This window comes from Sander lucioperca, chromosome 20 (assembly GCF_008315115.2).
Source record: "Sander lucioperca isolate FBNREF2018 chromosome 20, SLUC_FBN_1.2, whole genome shotgun sequence".
In the NCBI taxonomy this organism is placed as follows: Eukaryota; Metazoa; Chordata; class Actinopteri; order Perciformes; family Percidae; genus Sander; species Sander lucioperca.
In genome coordinates this window covers 10,893,467-10,914,269 of record NC_050192.1, presented here as the reverse complement: position 1 = coordinate 10,914,269, position 20,803 = coordinate 10,893,467, and the positions used below count along the sequence as shown (strand labels likewise).

The window sequence follows — 20,803 nt, the reverse complement described above, 5'->3', positions numbered from 1 at the left end:
ACTACATTTATGGTAAATGAAAGCAAAAACATGTACATCCCGGAGGACACCCTTGAGAACCATCAAGGTATGTGGTGTCTTTTTTTATTTATAACTGGTAAACATCTTGTAACTGTGCATGAGAGAGGAAAGGGAGTGAGGGAAGAAGGGTGGGAGGGAGTAAGAGAGGTATGATGATCTCGAAATGAGGATGGGATGGTGAAGGAGGAGGTGGAGAGAAGAGGGGAGGAAGGGAGGTATAAGGGGTGTTTGCGCTCTCCTCGTTTTCACCAGATGGACAGATGCAGTCCTCTTTCCTCCACTTTCCCTCTGAGTGCAGTTTGTTTATTTGAGTTTTACCCCGCAGTGTGCAGTTTGTGCAGCAAGTGAACTTGTGCCATAATCACGCAACAGGGCTGCAGGTAGCCGCGGACAGATATGGATGAGGCCTTTTTCTTGCTTGGTTTAGTCTACACTTGTTGGTTTGATAGGCCTGTCCATCGGCATAATGAGTGGGCTGTGGTCATATTTAGTTGTAGGCGGGGAGCATTATTGTCTTCGACACATTTCCAGCAGAAAATGACAGCAAAAGCGTGTCCGTACAAATTATTTGGCAGATCTTGCCTCCTCAAGGTTTTTTTTCGTTTTGGGACTAAACTGAACTGCACAGCCCTGCGTTTCTATGCCCATTTAACAGAAATGAACACACAGTGGTCGCTAAGGAGCAGGAAATTGAGCAGCGCCCACCGATACACGCTCTCAATCACTATCGATCCTCCCTTCTTTTATAATCACTAGTCGTATTTGTCACGATTTAATCCCAGTTTTCATCCTTAATAGCAGCGCGCGAGAGAAATCGCATATAGATGACAGGTGGCAGTAGGAGGGCCTGCAGGACTTATTTGTCTGCTGAGAATTGGGTTGATGAGGAGCTATTTTGGTAGCAGCGGAGGACAGTAGATTGTTTCGCACAAGACACGACTAAAGTTCAACTTGACGACTTTTCAAGTGTTTAAAAGGCAACACATGCAGAGCGTGAATGGAAATCCAGGGCTGTGTTTTGTTTGACGGTGAGGAAAGGGTCTGTTTGCATTGCGCAGTATTACGCGTCGCTCCTTCCACCCACGTTGCAGAGAGCAAAGCCCAGCAACGCATTGGTTTATAGCCGGCCGGACCTTGTAATTCAGTAAAGGAGTTTATCCGTTCACCATTATCATCTTTATGAGCATCATCATCATCGTCGTCTCCTTCGTCCACCACTTCCATCACAACCACGTACCTCTCTGCCTTGGCGACAGGTTCCATAGCAACAGGGGATGAAGAGAGGGGTGGCGGTGTATGTGTGTATGCAATGTAGGCTGTGTGTGCGCGTACATCTGTGTCGCAGCGTTGCACATTCACCAACAGTTTGTTCCAAGCAACTAATCATAGTTTGAATGATAACTATAGAAGCTGCGGTCATGTTCACATAGTTTGGCAGCTCAAACACAATGGCATCATCATGAAGGGCAGGTGTGTGTGTGTGTGTGTGTGTGTGTGTGTGTGTGTGTGTGTGTGTGTGCGTGCACGCATGTAAGACAGTTCACATTGATTGCCATGTCATCTTAATCTATTATTATCAAAAAGGGCCTTTTATTCCAAGTTGTCCAAAGAAGTAGTGGATATTGTCATCATCACAATCATCATATAAAGAAGAATATAACTTGATGAATCAAGTAGATCTTAATGGTTGATTTAGCTTTTTATTATTATTTAAGAATAGGTTGAACCTATAAGTGCAAAGTTATTGCCACCGTCTTGTAGGCGATTGGTCCACAAAGCCACCCAAAAGTTAATAAATGAATTCAAATGCCAGGGCAGAAAGTAGTTCAGCCTTAGTGTGAGTTTACAGCACAGGGCTACAGTGCAAAACAGCAAAACATTACAGGTAGATCCTAGATAAGGCATGTAGATGCACAGTGTTTGTTTCATTTATCTATTGGAGATACACACTTGACTGTACAAGTCAAAGTGAATACACACTTCTCCGGTAGAACTGAATAAAATATCTTTATTTAATGTCAATTTTCAAGCAGATCTGCTTTTGAACTTTTTTCTTATCCTTGATAAGTTTAGGCCCAGTTATTGTGACATTTGTAACACATGTATCTCATGCTGAAGTCTACTTGGGTGGTGTTTCAGCACCTTGGACAGTTCATCCCTCATTCGTCTATCTATTTGACAGCTCCATGACAGCTATTGAAGAGTTACAAAGACCGACATTGGCACTGATGTATCACTGTTGGTACCCTGCTTTGCTCCAATAATTGTGTTCATGTGTTACAGCTCAGGTTTTTAGCTGATCTATGATATTGAGTAAGCTCTAATTAATACAAGATCACCAACAATATAATCATCCAGTTGCATGGTATGCAAGTAATAGCATACCATGTTAACATAAATTAATTGTATTGTGTTAAATGTGACCTTTATTATTCTTTTTCATTTGTTAAGGGCAGTAGTGAGGTGGAGAAGGGAGGTGGATATTATAGGAGGCACTTAATGAGTTTCCTGCAGATGAAAGATAACAACACAGTGTAGTTATAAGAGAGACCATCCGTTGACCAAAAGTTTCAAGTGTTCAATTTTACCCAACTTAAAGTGTTTGGCCAAGACAGTGAAGCCCTACCAACTCCTTAGATGCTGTTCTGTAGCCGACGCTGAGCTCTCTTCTCTCCATCGATGGAGACAAAAGAAAAGACACATTTTCCTTGAGGGATTCAGGGACAAAAAGTCCTGCCTATACACAAAAAAATAGAGCAGAAGTTATCTTGTATTCTGAGGCTTTATGTTACACTTCCTGATACCTAAAAACAGCTTTGTTGTTGGTATTACATTTTCTCTCCAGTATCAGTTACTCTCCATCTTTACATCAACTTTGTAATTCAAACAGAGTTGATTGCTCTGAATGCTCATGTTCGCTGAATGTACCAATTATACTGCATCTACATAATAATGAATAGTTGTGCCTGTGTCTTTAAAACGCACACAGATACACACACACACACACACACACACACACCAGCAGAAGCACTTATGTGCAATAACCCATAGTCCGTAGTGCAATAACTTCATACTTTTTATAAGTGCAATAACAATGTACTCTATATGTTAGTAGTGCCACCTTATTATGTTTGTTTATCTTGATTTTTATATTTCAATATTCAAATTTTAGTATTTTATATTTTGTTTGTAATTCTTATATTTTACTATTTAAATTTTATATTTTTGTCTATTTGTTAACTATCAAACTGAGTTACTGAGCTAATCTGTGTTTCGTTGTTGCCAAACAATGACAATAAAAATTCTATTCTATTCTAAACACGACCTGAATCACAGACTTGTCTTAAATACCGTACATGAATAACTGATGTGTGCATTGAAACAAATGCACACCTGTGGCATCTCATGTCATTGCATGTAGAACAGGGAAATTGGAACACACACACAACCATGCACAAACACACACACTCATTACAGCAGCGGTTTACAGCAGTGTAATCAGTGAGTTTATTTTCCCTGTGGGCATTGTGCCAGAAGCATGATACCTCCATCAGGGATATTAATTGGTTTCCGATTGTTACACTGGGGTGCTGGCCACCTGCCAAATCACCTCACTCTAATGACTCGACTTGATATGCTCATTGATTCCATTGAAGTCACCTCAAAAGACATGTGGCAACACCACTTTATGTGTAGCTTCTCACACAGAGCTGTTGTTATGTGTCTGCAAAGGGGTTGCACTATGCTCACACAACCAACTGTTGAAGAGCATGTAAAAAAACGTCCAATCATTAGCTGGACTTTAAGGTGGATTCAGTTTTCATCGTCACAGCGAAAGATGATTATAATTAAGAGATTCCAATTGATTTAATACGTGAAACCAGATCAACTGCAAGTGGCAAAGTTGTTGCCTTCTATAAATAGAGACAACGCTAATCAAGTATTTCTTTTAAATGTGTTTTCATTTGAATACACAGGGGCAGGGAAACAGCTAAGCGAGCTAAGCCATCTATCAGTACGCTTGACATAGATGGAATTCTGGGCAATTAAGCACCAATCCACCATTAGTCAATCCAGTTGTTTCTCAATATCAGGCTAGACTTAATTCCTGGCAAGGTAGCAGAGATAGGAATGGAGCATTGTATAGCTTTTGTCGGACTTTGTATTGTAATACGGCTATAGCTTTTCTTCTTTTCTTTTAAAAATAATTTTAAAAAAATATGAACCAAAAATCATGTAGCCTAAGTCTGCATATGTTACATTGATGAGCTATTTTTGCACCATACCTGACTCATTTACTCTGCAACGTGTCCCTTAATATTTGTTTACATGGTATTATGTGGTCTTTTAAGCCTGTTTGTATGCCAGTTGTAGCTTAGAGACAATAACAGGGAGGTAACTTAACTTAATTTGAGCCTAAAGCCTTTTGTAATCAGATGTTATCTTCAATGAATGTCCTTTTTTAACACCCTGGCATTGGAATAAACTATCTTAAGAACCCTTGCTAGATTCATTAACAATGTTAAGATGGACATTTCGGGCAGTGAACACAAACAAATAAACAACCCATCTTGTTTGTGTGTTGCAGTCAAATATGACCCATTTTCAATATCCCCTTTACCCCCACCCTCACTCGCCAAACAAAAGCCAGCCAGTTGAACTTGCATTTGCTTTCACACACAAGGAAGTGTGCGTGCATGTCTATTCATTTCTATTAGTTCATTTGTGTCTGTGAGTAACAGAACCACCTTCCTGCTCTTTCCCAACTTCACTGTCTCTTAAATTCACTCAAACATTGCCCTCTGCTGCTGGCCACTGAGCTGCATTACCAGAGGAATTGGGGTTTAGTAGTTGTTAATTTAGTACTTGTTTTTTAAGTGATATGGTTAGACTTTACTCCAGCTTGCTAAAAAAGAGCATGTGCTGTGTTACACAGAAGCTTTGTCTTATTCTGCCTGCAATTTCACTGTTTTTGTTCAGACTCACTGCTATCATCGTCTTCATTTTCGGTCGCAGCAGGCAAAAGCTCTATAAAATCCTTCTTGTGAAATACTGTATAGTTTAGCATCTCCTGAGCACTTCTCACAACTTATAAACCATGTGATGAGGTGTCTCAAGTAGACATTGCTTTGTATTAAAGGGGACACAAGGAGAAAAGACAGTGAAACACTTACACTGTCAGTACTTCTGCACAATACATGTATAGGGTCAGAATACAGAAGCTACCCTATATGTGTGATTTAAAGATGTCTTAGTCACAGCAAGGTTGTAGCCGCTGTAGCAGAGCATGTAATGAGCCATTAAAGGCCAATCAGCATTGAAGAAGTTTATATCAGTGCCCTCAGAGTGTGTCATGGCTTTAACTTTAAGGATGTGACTCAACAACAGCTGTTCTTTAACGTAAAACACCATCTGAGAGACAAATAAGACACATGGAGGGGAAGAAAGAAGGGAGGTGCTAATTGTAGGAGAAATAGGAGAACAGAACGACAGATTGCATTAAATGGTATAAAGGAAGAGACATGGAGAAAGAAGAGAAAAAAGTGTGGCGTGGAGAAAGAAGAGAAGGACAGAGTTAAAAACAGGCTGGCAAGGAAACAGAGGGACAGAAAGAAGCAAATGGAGGCAACCAATGGAGAGAAAGGAGGAATCTGTAACAGAGATGAATAAAGGGATGAAATGAGCGAGAAACCGAGTCAGAGGGAGGGCGAGAGGGATTGAAAGAGAAGTGAAGGAGCTCAGGAGGAGGAGGAGGAGGAGGAGAAGGAGGGAGGATTATCTGTGACTCTGTCTTGCTTAAGCCTCTGGTTGCGTATTGGAAATCTATCCAGAGGCTGTCCTCTGCTCTTAGTGCTATCTGGCCTCCGTCTTCATTTCTGGTGGGACAATACGCCAACACCAGCCCAACTGTGTGTGTGTGTGTGTGTGTGTGTGTGTGTGTGTGTGTGTGTGTGAAAGAGAGAGAGTTGCAATTGGCCGCCTGCCCATATACATTGCACCTGCTTGGCTGCCTTCATCTGTGTGTGTGTGTGTGTGTGTGTGTGTGTGTGTGTGTGTGTTAGAGAGGTAGGACACATAAGCACATGTCCAAACTGAGCAGAGATTGGACACACACACACACACACACACACACAACCTCCTAGTCTATTGATCTGGCTGAAGCCGCCAGTGGAAATAATGACTCTAGACCTGTAGCATCGTCTTTTATACTCTCTCTCTCCCTTTCTTTCTCCACCTCATACCCCTTTTTTTTTTTACTTCACATTCTCCGTCTCTCATCATTCACCTAAAGTAACCCCTAAATCATATCCTCTGAAGAACATTGCAGAAAAAGAATGTTGAGGGTAGACTCATCAAATTCAATTTGCAGGATTTTTCCACCCACAAGGATACAAGGGCATAAATTCCACCCGAATTTCCAGTCTCGGTTTGGTTTGAGTTGATAAAAGTATTGATACTCTGCTGTAGATCGCCTTGAATTACTAAAATGAGCTCATAGCAATAAGCCTCATAAGCAGGAGTGGGTGGACCTTTTTGCAGAACATCAGTTATAACATATGCACTTCAATATGCTACAAGGTTATGTTTATCCTAAGACATTTTTTTTAACTAAATAAATGGTAAGGTATCACTAATTCTTTTGCAAGAGTACCTTTATAATGAAAGCTTGATAACCAATTTCTTGAAATGTATAGAAATGCAGCATTATTTATCTATATTACTCGTATATAAATAGGATGGTATATAATACATATATAGATAGTATTATTTTCAGGGTTTTATTCTGATTCTGATATTCTGCCCTCCCAACTCATGAAACCAATCCTACGCTCTTGCATGGATATATAGAAACCTGTTAAATATTTCAGTCTTAAATGTTGTTTACATGTTTCACACGAACCTGATCACCTCCCTAAGGAATGCTCCATGTGTGTTTTAGAGGCTGTCCAGAGTGTGCTTCCTATCCTGCTACGTTAAAATAATGCAACGGTTTCTGCGCACAGAAAAAACAACTCAACATGTGCATGTGCATGTGTGTGTGCATGTTTTCCAAGTTACAGGAGAAGCTGAGAGATGACAAGAGTAGAAGGCAGTCTATATTATTCATGTCCAGCCATGCATGTCCTTCACTCTGTCTCTATCTTGTCTGTCCTCTCTTCCCTTCGTTCTCTCGCCGTCTCACAAAGTGTCTTTACCCGTCTTTCCCTGTCAATAATTTGTTCTCTTTCTTTAGTTCATTTCAGGGTTTATCGTTCAGTGAGACGACATTTCCTTTCCTCTATGAATTAATCAGTCCATCTGCCTGCCTTTATTGTAACAGTCTGGAGCACTTGAAGTAGATCTTACCACAGAAAAGCATGATACAAAACACCATTTATGGTCCCAACGGGGAATGCAGGCTGTAAGCTCAACACACAGAACACAAAGTGGACAACCCACAACTCCATCACTTACAAGAACAACTTGTCTAGTGTGCTATATGCAGAAAAAAATGTGTAGGCAACAGAAGTGTTAGCAATGTGCTTTATAATGGGTAAACATGTGTAAATCTAGGTTTATAGCCTTATATAAATCCACTGTATCTTGTTTTTTTTATGTGAAATGCTCAACCATGTGAGCTTGATGCTGTAAAATGGTAACCATGGTTTCTCTGTGTTCTCTTTTGTGCGTCTTTGTTACTAAACTAGGTTAGGGTCATATCACTACTTGTGTTTTGGTTGTTGTGGTTTTGTTGTGAGGTTATGATGCGCAGGTGCAATTTAATACGTGTTGTCATTTTCATGTATTCAAATCTGAGTTTGAAAAAAGCATTATCACTGTTCTTTAATATTTTTATTGTAAACACAACATAAAAACATAGAAAAAAAACATTTCAAACACCAAAAGGAAAGCAATTTTGTTGGAGCATTTACTGTACTCTACGGAATATGTGCATTAGATTGTAAATGTTATATTACATGAATTCCCTTTCCCCTCGGAACTAGTAACCTTCTGAGGAACTCATTGCATTTAGACCGCAGGGACCAGGGTCTAAATTAAGTTTTGGGGGCTTTATTACTCCCTCCAAAAAGTCTCGAATCAGAGGGTAGTACTTTCTGAAAGTACAGAAACCTTTGTGCTAGGGTTTGCAGGGATGACCGTCACTGATTGGCCGAACACAAACAGCATGCCTGCTTCAACACGCCAACCGCTTCATTCATAAAACAAGGAAGTACTCTCATATCGATTTATGACCATTTTCAAGTGTTTTTTAGTTGAAACTTGCAGGTACGCTGAACTGCAGGCTGAACTGTAGTTTACCCCTGCGACCACTAGCACAATTTATCCTGTCATGGTGCTTTATACGTCAGCTGACTCATTTGTCAAACCTTCTTGTTCCTTCTAAATAGTTCTGGGGACTTAAAGGCAGGGTTGGTGAGGTTGAAAACCTAGCGAGGTGGCCGGGTTAGCTCAGTTGGTAGAGCAGGCGCACATATATAGAGGTTTACTCCTCGACGCAGCGGCCGCGGGTTTGACTCCGACCTGCGGCCCTTTGCTGCATGTCATTTCCCCTCTCTCTCCCCTTTCATGTCTTCATCTGTCCTGTGGAAATAAAGGCCTAAAAATGCCCCAAAAAGTAATCTTAAAAAAAGGAAAGAAAATCTAGTGAGATTTGAAAGTGGCATCTCCTCCGGCTTTGTTTAACCCCTCTCCCTGCCCTCAACAATCCCCCCACACACAGACGTGCACGAGCACCACTTCAAAGCGAGGCGCCACTCTGCTTCAGAGTAGAGTGGAGGAAGGACTGCAATTCCACTCATCACAACTACTTTATTGTACATACAATTACACAATTTACTTTGTTTTTATATTTTGTTCGAATAAAAAAAATGATAAATTACTTTCCATTTATGTGATTACAACGATCAAGACATTATATCTCATCTCCGGACACGCTGCACAAAATAGTTACAACCAATGTGTTTATTTTTCATATAAACAATAATAAATATCATATAGTAATCAAAACTTTGTCCAACTTTGGCAGAGGTGGTGTCATCGATCCGTGTTTCCACGGTGTCGATGTCGACTTATCCTTGTCATAACTACAAAATAATAACAAAAAGAAAAACGCAGACCCTGCATCAGCACATTTGTGAAAAGCCAATATGTAAATGACACATGTTCAGACCCTGGCGACTATATAACGTTACACAGGCATTTTGTTAGATAAGAATATGTAAACATACATTAGCTAGTGTAGCTTACTAGTAGCCTAGAACAACAGGGAAGCTAACGTTAGCATTGGGCTAATATGACTAACAACATAAATAGCAAACGTTGCCTAGACATTTCCTAAAAAACAATGAATAAAAAATAAAAAAACAAGAACGTAATGTACCTGTCCATCAGAAAGACAGCATACACGGCTTCATTTTTCATGCTTTTCAGCGCCCTCAGCTGTCGCCATCGCTGAAAAGCTATGCCAGTGTTTACTCTAGTTCGACCTCTCTGTATCTGCCGCCCCTTTTAGTCGCCACTTTTTCGGCTTCAGTCTCTTTTCTTTGCCTTTTTAGCAGGGTGGGCGGTTGCAAGTAAGCGTGGAAGTGGCAACTTTTGCTGAGTTTCTCCTCCATTCTTCAGCAGACTTGCAGGAACTCCAGTGGCGACGACGCACACTGAGCTTGGGCTCGTTCAAAGGAGGGGTAGAGTACGAGCAGCTGGGCAAGGAGGCATTTTATTGGTTCTTAAAAAAAAGGTCAGTTTGGTTTGATTGGTGGGAGTTTTTACAGGATTACAGCAGCTACAGATGACAGATCTTTTTCACTCCTTTTTCAGAGCCCATACGTTATTTATTGCTTTCAGGGTGTAAAGACCATTTAAAAAAATATATATAAAAAAAGTATATATTGGAAAATGTTACCAACCCTGCCTTTTAAAAGACCCCAGAACCTTGTGTTGACATGCAGCGTTGGTGGGTGATCACCTTTGAATGATATCCCACTTTTGTCCTGTGTTTGTGTTTGTGTGTGTGCGTGCGCGCGTGCGCGCGTGCGTGCGTGCGTGTGTGCGTGTGCATTAAAAGGAAAGAAAGAATGCATAATGCCTACTGTATGTTTCACTTGAGTTTGTATGTTGTAGCTGCACAGAAAGTTTGGCATCTGAATTAGTCTAAATAATAACCCGAAGGACAGAGGGGGGTAACATGCAACAGAGATGATGGAGATGTTTTAAATGTGCAGTGAAGACCACTGTGAGTCCACTGTCCGCCTGAGACACATCACTTTAATTTTGATGGCACTCAACAAGCTTGACACATGTCGAATTGTCAAAAGTTGTCATTCATTCATCACTCAGGTGTTCCCTCTCCAAAGAAGCACTTTGACTCTATTGAATAGCGAAGCGTGTTTGACCTCTGACAATGCCAGCGCCTCACTGTTACACTGATACTCTACAGGTGTTTTGTAAGTTTGATCTTATTAATCATAACTGATGTATATTTTACATTGCTACTGACCAATTTCCAATGCATGCTGTAGATTCTCTGAGTTTTAGATGTATTCTCTCAGCCTTTCAGACAGACATCTGTTTATTCAATTAGCTGACTCTTGAAATTGCTTTTTGTTTTGTATTCTATCACACTGAAGGTCAGTGGATGGAAGTGGGTGTTTTCTCGCAGTGTATTGCAGTTGTAAGTGCAGATCAATTTACTTGGCATTGCTTTAACCTAATTGTAACAGTAACTTTGACACAAATAAATGCATGCTTGATGGTGACAGTGGTGGATTACATAATTTAAAAGAGTTTCAAGAGTCTAGAAATTGATTTTCTTCCTGTGTGGTGCACGGAAATTTATGACAGAACTTTTTTCCAGCTGAGATCTGCCCACTTCAAACCATTGAGAAACTTACAGACAAAACAAGCCAGACATCTCTCATGTGAAACTACCAAAACTGCTCCAATGTTGGCAGAAAACCATGTGTTCATGTACACTAGGACCCAATTGCTTATAGTAAGATGATGGTTGAGGAAATAGGTCTTTAGGCCTTAAAGTCTACATGATTTCTAGCAAATGAGCTAAAAGACATACCATCTCTCCCAATTTATTTTTCATGAGGCTAATTTCAGAGTCTGAAAAGGTAGAGAGAGGGAGAAGGAAGAGTAAAATGGATTCAGTGGAGAAAAAAGGAAGAGAGGGAACAACAGAGGGGGGGGAATGTTAGTCACCCTCAGGCTCTCTGCTGGAACACTACTGACTTCTTCACGACAAGAGGTGTGTGTGTGTGTGTGTGTGTGTGTGTGTGTGTGTGTGTGTGTGTGTGTGTGTAAATAATTCTGGACAGCAAACTTCTTACCTCTCCAGCAGCTAATTGAAAGTTGGAATCTTGTCACTCTGAGTGTCTCCTTCCTCAATTTTAAGGTTATTTTTTAAGCATTATGTAGGACAGCTGTAGATGTGAAAGGGGAGAGAGCGAGGGAATGAGATGCAGCAAAGGGCCACAGGTTGGAGTTGAACCTGTGGTCGCTGCGACAAGGACCAAGCCTTTGTACATGGGGTGCACACATTACAAGTTGAGTTATTCAGGTGCCCCTAAATTATTCTTTTATGAACAGCAGAAGTGTTTTACAGTACCATGAGTGCATATATTTTTAGCCTGGGTGTCCCAGCAGGGAATAAGGGATTTTGTAATATTGAAGATATGGAATGAGGTCTCTTATGCCCAACGAGCTGCGACTGATTGTACACAACATTCAAATGGTTTGAAAATGATTGTGTCTTTTTAGCAGCTTGTATTTGTAGATGTAAAAAATGTTTTACTTCCTCTATGGGAAGGAACGTCACGCCAAGCTCCCTGAAGAAACCATGCCATAAGCGTTCCCTTGCTTAGGCCTACTAGTACATATCTCGCAGAGCCTTGCGTCTGCCTTTTTAGGCACTTTTGTCTCACGAGAAGTGAGGGTTGAAGCACAAAGGATGTACAGTCATGTGTGTTTCTATCAGGCTCTCTGTTCCAGCAGTCTTGTTAGTCGGGCCTCTTGTGGGCTTGTCATGGATGGATAGCTGTACTACAGAGAAGGTGGTCTGTCGCCACGGGCCTATACACACACACACACACACACACACACACACACACACACACACACTCTCTCTCTGCTGTGAGCTTCATGCTGCTGGGTGACAGCACCTAGGCAAGATAGATTAAACTAAGAGAGGAGTGATGCACCTCTGTGTGTTTGGTTGTGGGTGTTTTTTTGCCTCTGGGTGTGTGGATGCGCTTTTGTTTGGGCACGTTTTTCTCTGTGTGTGTCTAGGGCCTATAGCTCTTAAATGACTACTTGCAGCAAGAATCATGGGTAACAAAAGCCTGTTGTAGCCTAGGGCACCAAGCACTTTGTTACTTTTCTTATTTTAGACACAGACAGGAAAAGGTTAAGTAACACTTCAGCATATGAAAAGGAGGGGCTGTTGGTCTAAAGATGACTTTTTTTTAGAACAACCCAGTGCATCTGCAAAACCCCAAATTATATTCAGTGAAAATGTTTTTGTTTTTACATCCAGTAAACAACGTTTTTTAAGTTTTTACTTTATGCTGAAACTCTGCATTAAATTTACAGCATGAAAAGGTTATGGAAAGAACACAAACATTATTAGCAGGTCTGTCATAGGAAAGAAACTCTAGTCTCCTGCATGAAAGTCTAGCACGCTACCCATACACCACCCCGACTTCCATGGTCTTTCTTTGCACCTTGCTACATACACTATAGGGTACCTGCCTTGCTATTGAACGTTGGCATTGGATGAAAATCGTGAGGTGCGGATTATGTGTTCTTGGGCTGCTTTAGAAATGCTTCAAGTATGTTGTGTGCTGATAAATTCTGATCAGAAATTGACATTTCCATTAATAGCATGACTCTTCTTTCATGTAAGACATTATAGAGGGTGTAATCATGCCCTGACGACCTTGTAATATTTTTGTTTGATGTTTCAGAATTCTGTTCATCTTGCAGGTCTCTGTATCTCATGACAAGCCACTGAATGTGCAGCATTGAGAAATAATTTAGAAATTTAAATTAACACTACATAAGTTTAGAAAGATTCTCCAAACTCTATGTCCCAGGCTTACTGTTAAAGTGTCAAGCCAATCCGAGATAACCATGATGAGGGTTAAGGTTATTTTAAGTCCCTCCAGAGACATTGTACAACTGGTTTCACAGGCTGAGTATTTTTCCTAATGACCAGTCATCTGATCCTCATGTGTAAAATTGGCTGAGTGTCCCTTTAAAGTCTCTGTTGCTGCTGGCGTATGGTTCTCCAATAAAGACAACATGAAGAAATGTCACAGAGGGATGTGACCTGTCGTTACCTGTATTAAGCTATCTTGGTTATTGCATTGAATAGTATCCATGGCAACAAGCACCTGAAGGTAGAAACACAAACAGTGAGTTTATGATCTCTTTATGTGTCTGACCATTTTATTTGTTTAACCTTTCTCTGTTTCTTTATTTCTGTTGGTCTGTTCAGTCTGTTCCGTCTGCATTTCTGTTGCATTCTGTTCTGTTCTTCTCATCGGTTGTTACCAAAGTGACCAGGGCTGGACTCGAGAGGATGAAACTAAAGAGTCTTCAAAAATCTGCCTAAATTCTTGTCTCCTTCTCTCTTCTTTTTACACTCTAATGGCCATTTAATATCTTTCTGTCCTTTTGCTTTCTACCTTTATGTCTCTGACGCTTTTTTCCTCGAAATCTGCCAGTTGCGTGGGTTTCCCTTCCTTTTTTTCTCTCTTCTCTCTATCCCTCTATTCTTATTAAGACAAGGGTAAGGTGTTCCAGTATGAATGACCCAACTATATAGGCCATGTGAGTGTCCTTGACTGTCTATGTGTGTAAAAGAGTGTAGAAGAGTCCCACTATCCCATCTATCTAGGCCAGTCTTGATGCATGTGCTCCATGGACCACTTCCCCACAGACCACATTGTATGTGTGTGTGTGTGTGTGTGTGTGTGTGTGTTTGTGTGTGTGTATAGAGCAGTCCACTTCCCAAAAGACCAGACTCACTTTCACACTCTGGAGTCATAATGGCTAAAACAGGCTTGTTACAGGACTCCTTCTTCAGTGTGTGTGTGTGTGTGTGTGTGTGTTTCCTTTTTCAGACCAATGTCTATAACCAGCTCCAGAAAGAGGAGGGTTTTTTAAATGGCTGGTGTAACTCGGTGTAAGCTTTTGTGTGACTTTTTGTGGCTCTATGGATGGTCTGTTGGTCGGTCGGTCGGTCGGTCGGTCGGTCGGTCAGTCCACTCCTCTGGTCGAGACTAAAATATCTCTATCAGATGGATTGCAAAGAAATTTGGCACAGGCATTCATGGTTCCCTTAGGAGGAATCCTAACTTTGGTGATCCTTTGACTTTTGTGGTTTTGAGTGAAATATCTTGACAACTCTTGGGTGGATTGCCATGATATTTACTACAGATATTCAAGGTCCCTAGAGGATTAATTGTATGTGATTTGGTGATTCTGTGATATTTCCTCCAGCACCATCATCAGGTCATTGTTTTCATTTTCCCAATACTCTGATTATGGCCAAATACCTGCAAAAGTAATAATTGCTTATTAGCAAAGGTTAGCATGGTAACATGCTAAACTAAGATGATGAACCTGGTAAATATTACCATGTTAGCATTGTCATTCTTAGCATGTTAGTATGCTAATTTTAGCATTTAGTACATTAAGCAGCAAGCATGGCTGTAGAGTCTTAGTCCTGTCCTGGCCATGGTGGTAGTTAAGATGTAACTATTGCTATTTGTCTTTCTCTCACTCTTCCTCTGAATTCTTCTCTCTTTTTTCATCTCCTCTCTCCACCCTTTACACCAGCTCATCTCCTCTTCACATCTGTGATTTGTATTCTATATTAATATGTCAGAGAGAGAGAGAGAGAGAGAGAGAGAGAGAGAGAGAGAGAGAGAGAGAGAGAGAGAGAGAGAGAGAGAGAGAGAGAGAGAGAGAGAGAGAGAGAGAGAGAGAGAGAGAGAGAGAGAGAGAGAGATTTTTTTAGGGTTTGGCTTGGCGTCTGTAGTGATGTCATCAGAACAGGAGGCGCGACACTGTCTGTTGTCATGTCAACCAAAAGAGATTGAACATGATCATAAAGACAGAGAGAGATAAAGAGAGGGGATGAAGAAGAGAAATAAGGAGAATATGTGTGACTTACCTTCATGCCACCATGTTAAATACACACCTCAGCCTGTTTACTGTTGCTGGTTAATCTTCAAACGTCGTTCCCTTCAGTGTTTTCAGCAGTGGACAGTATAAAATGTCATAGTTGGTCTCCTGCGTGCATGCGTCTGTCTGGGTTGCAGTGTGATAAAGTTGATGATTAATGACATTACCTCAACGTGGCAGACGGGTAACCATGGCGATACCACACTAAACAAACACTATGTTCCAACAGGGACAGAGAAAAAAAGAGAGGGGGAAAGAGAGAGGATGAGGAGGAAGATGTTTTTCTGGGAGTCATTGTGATTGTTGTAATATCCTGATAGTTTGATCTCTAACATTCTCTAACCAGAATGCAGCTCAGACCTGTAAACTCACTTAAAGGTGCTGTAGGTAGGATTGGGAAGATCCAGGACTTAAATTTGAACATCAACAACTTCTCAGTCCCTCCCCCCTTTCTGCTAAAAACAACAACAAAAACATTCTCCTAAGCCCCTCCCCCCACAAGGGAGAATGAATGCGTGTGCATGAGCAGTGATTGACACACAGTTAGACACACCCCCTGGCTATGATTGGTGCATCTGAACAGGGAGCTGTGGATTTTTGCAAATCGCACTACAGGCTGTAGGTGGTGCCAGAGGAGCCGGATTTTTTTTTTTTAAATTACCTGCTTCATATAGTTCTACTAGAACATAGGGTCAGTTTCAGCAAATATGACAGAAAGTTAGTTTTATAAGTCTTACCTACTGCACCTTTAAATATAATGAATTGCTACCAAGTCAGGAAAGAATGACATATCTGCTTTTCTATCCGTTACTGGAACTGTTTAATGGTCACTCATGTATTGAGTGATTCAACATCCTTCGGTTTCTGAAAGTTGTTATAAAACCCACATATGATTCAAAACAATGTCCTTGTCCCTCATTTTCCTCTGACCCTCTATCTATTCCTTATCCTTCTGATCACTTTTTCTCCTTTCTGTTTCTGTCTGCTCATCTGGTGTTAGGAACGATCTTTTTTTGCCTCTTCCTCCCATTTCTCTGTTCCGTCTCCTCTATTCTCCTCCTTGCTATGAACTCTCCTGTTTCCGTCCCCCTAGTCTTTGCTAATGAAGCAGAGATCTGCTTGGGGCCATTTTCCTCTCCATCAATATTCTATGCCAATTACCAGGGTTGGGTTATTAACTCTGACACAGGGAACCATGTCGCATTGCTCCTTTTGTTACCTTGCACAGACACACACAGGCATACAGTGTCTCTCATATACACACACACACTGACATATATTTATGTGTATGAGTGATGCCAATAATTCATGCATGTAATTTCTTCTCAGTATGATTTAGCTCTATGATTGGATGATGCATCTGTGAAAAGGTGCTTAATATCTTCCATTGGGAGACTCTCTCGGGACCGCTACAACATACAAGACAAGGGTCATGAGACTAGTGTGCTACTGTATTCTGCTCTGGTGTTGACTACCATTTGCTGTGCAGAGCTATTACTAGCTAATACACTGGCAACTTAACGGTCCCATATTATGCTAATGTTCAGGTTTATTCTTGTATTCTGGGTTTCTACTAGAACATGTTTACATCCTTTAATCTTCAAAAAACACATTACTTTTCTCATACTGTCTGTCTGAATATACTTGTATTCACCCTCTGTCTGAAACACTCTCTTAGCTCTAACTTTCTGTCTTAGCGCCTGTCTCTTTAAGCCCCCCTTCCAAAAAAGCTCAGTCTACTCTGACTGATCAGCGTTAGCAGGTCTTCCAGATCTGTGCACTCTGTGTCTCTGCACGTCATTGCAGTCGATGAATGACTGTAACCGCACAGTAGCAGCCATTTCTACCTATATATAGTATAGTTGTGACATCACAACTGTACAGAGGTCCTGACGGCCAATTTAAAGGCACTGTTTCTGAATCCTAGCTGTGTACATTTCTCTGTGGATTGAGCGTTTTGATACTTTCCCAGTATATATAAAGCACTTTGCTTGCTGCTTTATAATAAGAAAAAAATTTATGTTTAAACCCCTCTATTGCTTGTTGTCAGTCATTGTGGAGAAGTTTAAGTACAATACTTCTAGGTGGGAAAGTTTAAACTGTGTCCAATAAACATAAATTAACACTGTACTTCTGAAAATAGCTGCCATGCTAATGTTCCTCCAGAATAGCACTTGGTTTCTAGGTAGGAGGACCACTGAGCGTCTCTCCAGCTATCTAACATATATCATAATCAACTTTCTCTTCGTGACGACAAAAGCCCAGTGCAGCAGCAGTGTAATAAATGGTAATTTTCCCACATTTAACTTATGCTAATGCTAATTATTGCAAGTGCTAACATCTCGACAGCAGGTTGCCAAGTGTTAATGATGCAGGAAGTTATTTCACAACACAGTAGGGCTGATTGGAGCACAGATGTTGAGGTACTTGGTAGACTGGTTCGTAGGGTGTTTTTTCCTAAGGTGGGCCGGGGCCTTAAACAGGGAAAAAAAAATCAATGGTCTTTGAAGCACCCTCACCACGGGATCTGAAATTGAGTGTGCCTAAATATGGTCGACTCTCACTGTAGGAGTCAGCCTCATTAAAACAAGCACATCATTTGTGATAAAATGCAACTAGTGTGGCGCTTTGAGGAGGACCAGGCCATGAAAGGAAGTCCTGTTCACTGCTGGTCAGCAAGCATATAGCCTTAAGCAGTAATATTTGCCAACAGCAGGCAGCCCACATAGACAGTTACTCAGAAGAAGAGAATTCAGTTTGGACAAGCATTCATTTTTAGGATGATTAGTTCACATCAGTAACAGTTTAAAAGACCTGCATGTTGTATGGGAAGCCAGCGACAGCTTTTTCTTTATCAACCAAAATCAAATGCAGCAGTTGATTGAGTCAACATAGACACATGCAGTTAAGTTTAGGATTTTCTTTGGAACCAACACATGAACAGAGGGACTTGCTCAAACTGCTGGTCAGAGCTAATATACTAGTATTTCTAACATTTGGAGGACTTGCCAGAAACAAGCACTTGAGACCTAACCCTAACCCTAACCCTATTTAAACGACTACAGCTTTAGACTATAATTGGCTAAACTTGATGGATTTGTATTCCAGCATTGAACTGGTCATATGACATCCAACTTTTAGCCGTTTCTCTAAATATTAATTGCCAACATTATATCTGTCATTATATTGCAGAATAAACCTCAAAGCTATAGCTACAGAAGAGTTATATATGGCCATTATATTGTGATTTTCTACAGCAGTGGTTGTGACAAGTGAGCCCAGGGTTTTTAGTGTTTGGCAGTATAGACATCAGCCATTCCAACAATTTGAGCCAGCTGCCCAATCTGATAGGCCTAACTGATGAGAGGGCGTCTAACAAACACACAAATGCACAGCCATACTCGCACAAAGGCAAGCACGCACACATGCATATAAATATATTAGGGCTTTCAATGTTAATCTAAAATAATGAACGCATTATTAGTTTTTTAACGCAAAGTAATCATTTTATCTAGTTTGACCCTAACCTCTTCCCGTTATCGCAGCGCGGATGATTACACATATTCTCATGGTTCGTATCAGCGGCAGTTAGTAGATGTGTTTAGCCGCTACAGAGCTCTGCAACACCGGCTACGATGCACCGTATACAGGTACAAGGCAGAGGCCTGTGTCAGCATGGAAACATGTTCACTACAGTGGTGGTCGTCACAAGCAGGTGCATATGGTACACTGGCCAATATTGCAAAAATGTACTTGCTACACCTGCCTTAACAGTGCCATGTTCTCACAAAAACTGTTCTCTTTGGCAGGCAACATTCTTCAGAAGAAGAGGTCAGCTCTATCATCTGAAAATCTCAACAAGCTAGTCTGATTGGTTGACAGGAGGAATGTTGCACAGATGCAGACTTTTGGAAGTAATTATCTTTAACCAAGAATGTAGTGACTGTTCCCTCTGTCTCTTCACATACATCATGGCATTCTATTTCTAAAATAGGCCTACTTATTGTTGCATTCATTTGAGTTGATGTTACTATGCAAAAAAATCACAGGTAAGCTATTTGTGACTTTGTAGCAGACGTTACTTTGTAACAGTTGTTGGTTACTGCTAAATATGTCTGCAGTTCATATGGATACAAATTAAGATTGTTATTGAACGCTGAATAAATGTTAAGGGTTGAGATAATAAAACTGAAGAATTTGTTTCTTCAAACCAGTTTGTCATGCATTTATTTATTTTAACACTGCATGTTTACAAGTAAATCCTAGTATTTTAAATTTGCGATTAATTGTGATTAAACACAGCCCATGACTGTGATTAATTTGATTACATTTTTTAATTGATTGACAGCACGCATATAAACATATATACAGTCACATAATCTGTCCTCTCAGTTAAGGTAAATGCATTTCAGAATTATAATCTCTTCCTTCTTTCCTCTCTCTCTCTCTCTCTCTCTCTCTCTCTCTCTCTCTCTCTCTCTCTCTCTCTCTCCAACACACACACACACACACACACACACACACACACACACACACATACACAAATACCAAAGAGAAAACAACATCTGCGGCATCTGGCCAATCAAAGCTTTGATCTGACGTCACATCACAGCCATTCTGGAGAAACGTGACAATCATCTGCCCTCACTCATGTGTTGTTTTTTTAAAAGAACAAAGTCAGCGCTCTGTAGCACACAGTGCAAACATACTAACACACATACTGTACACACATGTTGGACCTCTTTTCACCTACTGTCACACTCTGCCTTCTTTATGTGTCACTCCCTTTTTGTCTCTTTTGCTTTCACTCAGTTGTTGTCACTCACAGTGTCTTTGTTCTGCTCTGCTGTCTGTTTCTGTCTATCTTGTGCCTCTGTGTTAAAGTTGGTGTTTGTGTGTTTGTGTGTGTGTGTGTGTGTGTGTGTGTGTGTGTTGCAGTGTTTGTGTGTGACTGTACCTCTCTAAATCAGGCATCTGGTGGCTATCAGAGTTAATCACCCAAGCCTCCTATAACTGGCCGTGACACACAAGCTCATGCAAAATCACACACGATGGCACACAAAGCATTTATTAGAACATGACAGTGCATTAGAAAGCTTAAGAAAGAAGCATAGTCAGCACAGCAGTGGCCCAAGTGGCAGGATGAAGAAATGGAGGCCAGCAAGAGGCCACGGGAAGAAAAGAAAGAATGAAGGTGAGGAAGAAGATTAGAAGAAGAAGAGGAGAAAATTAAGGTGGAAAGAAGGGTAGGAAGGTGGCAGGATGATCACACATTTGGGCATTTAAGCATAGTAGGACTTGATAATGACACTGCTGTGCAGCTTATATATACAGTAGATGTAAACGGGAGGCGTGAAATGCCCGGACAGGAAAATCAGTGATCAGTGCACTGGAGGCAGGTAAATGAGTCAGAGGAGAAACACAACAGAGTCCAAATTCTTCTTCCTTAAATTATGTCTGATTATGTAAAAACTTCAGACCATATACTGTACGTCACATTCTGGGATTCAAAACCAGAGGTAGAAATATCTTTATGCAGAGGTCAGAGTCAAAGTCAGGTTCACTTTAATATCAAAAGCTCTGT

The 20,803-nt window shown here is 40.8% G+C and overlaps 1 protein-coding gene and 1 long non-coding RNA gene across 10 annotated transcripts in view; one reads left to right on the top strand and one right to left on the bottom strand.

The window, feature by feature from the left end:
- Window positions 1-20,803, top strand: part of cacna1c (calcium channel, voltage-dependent, L type, alpha 1C subunit) — a 231,715-nt gene that overhangs the window by 12,536 nt on the left and 198,376 nt on the right. Inside the window, exon 1 of one of the 9 annotated variants that reach the window (XM_035996121.1) lies at window positions 1-67. This exon is cut by the window's left edge and continues 881 nt beyond it. The exons of the other annotated variants lie outside the window; for them this stretch is intronic. Within the exon in view, the coding sequence (XP_035852014.1) occupies window positions 10-67 (58 nt within the window). The 5' untranslated portion in view covers window positions 1-9. The remainder of the gene's footprint in view (window positions 68-20,803) is intronic. 9 annotated transcript variants of the gene reach the window in all.
- On the bottom strand, window positions 9,434-19,592 carry LOC118493997. Its single transcript, XR_004896055.1, has 3 exons — window positions 19,581-19,592; window positions 14,435-14,438; window positions 9,434-9,513 (listed from the first exon to the last, which is right to left on the bottom strand). It is a non-coding gene; the product is annotated as an uncharacterized LOC118493997 (long non-coding RNA).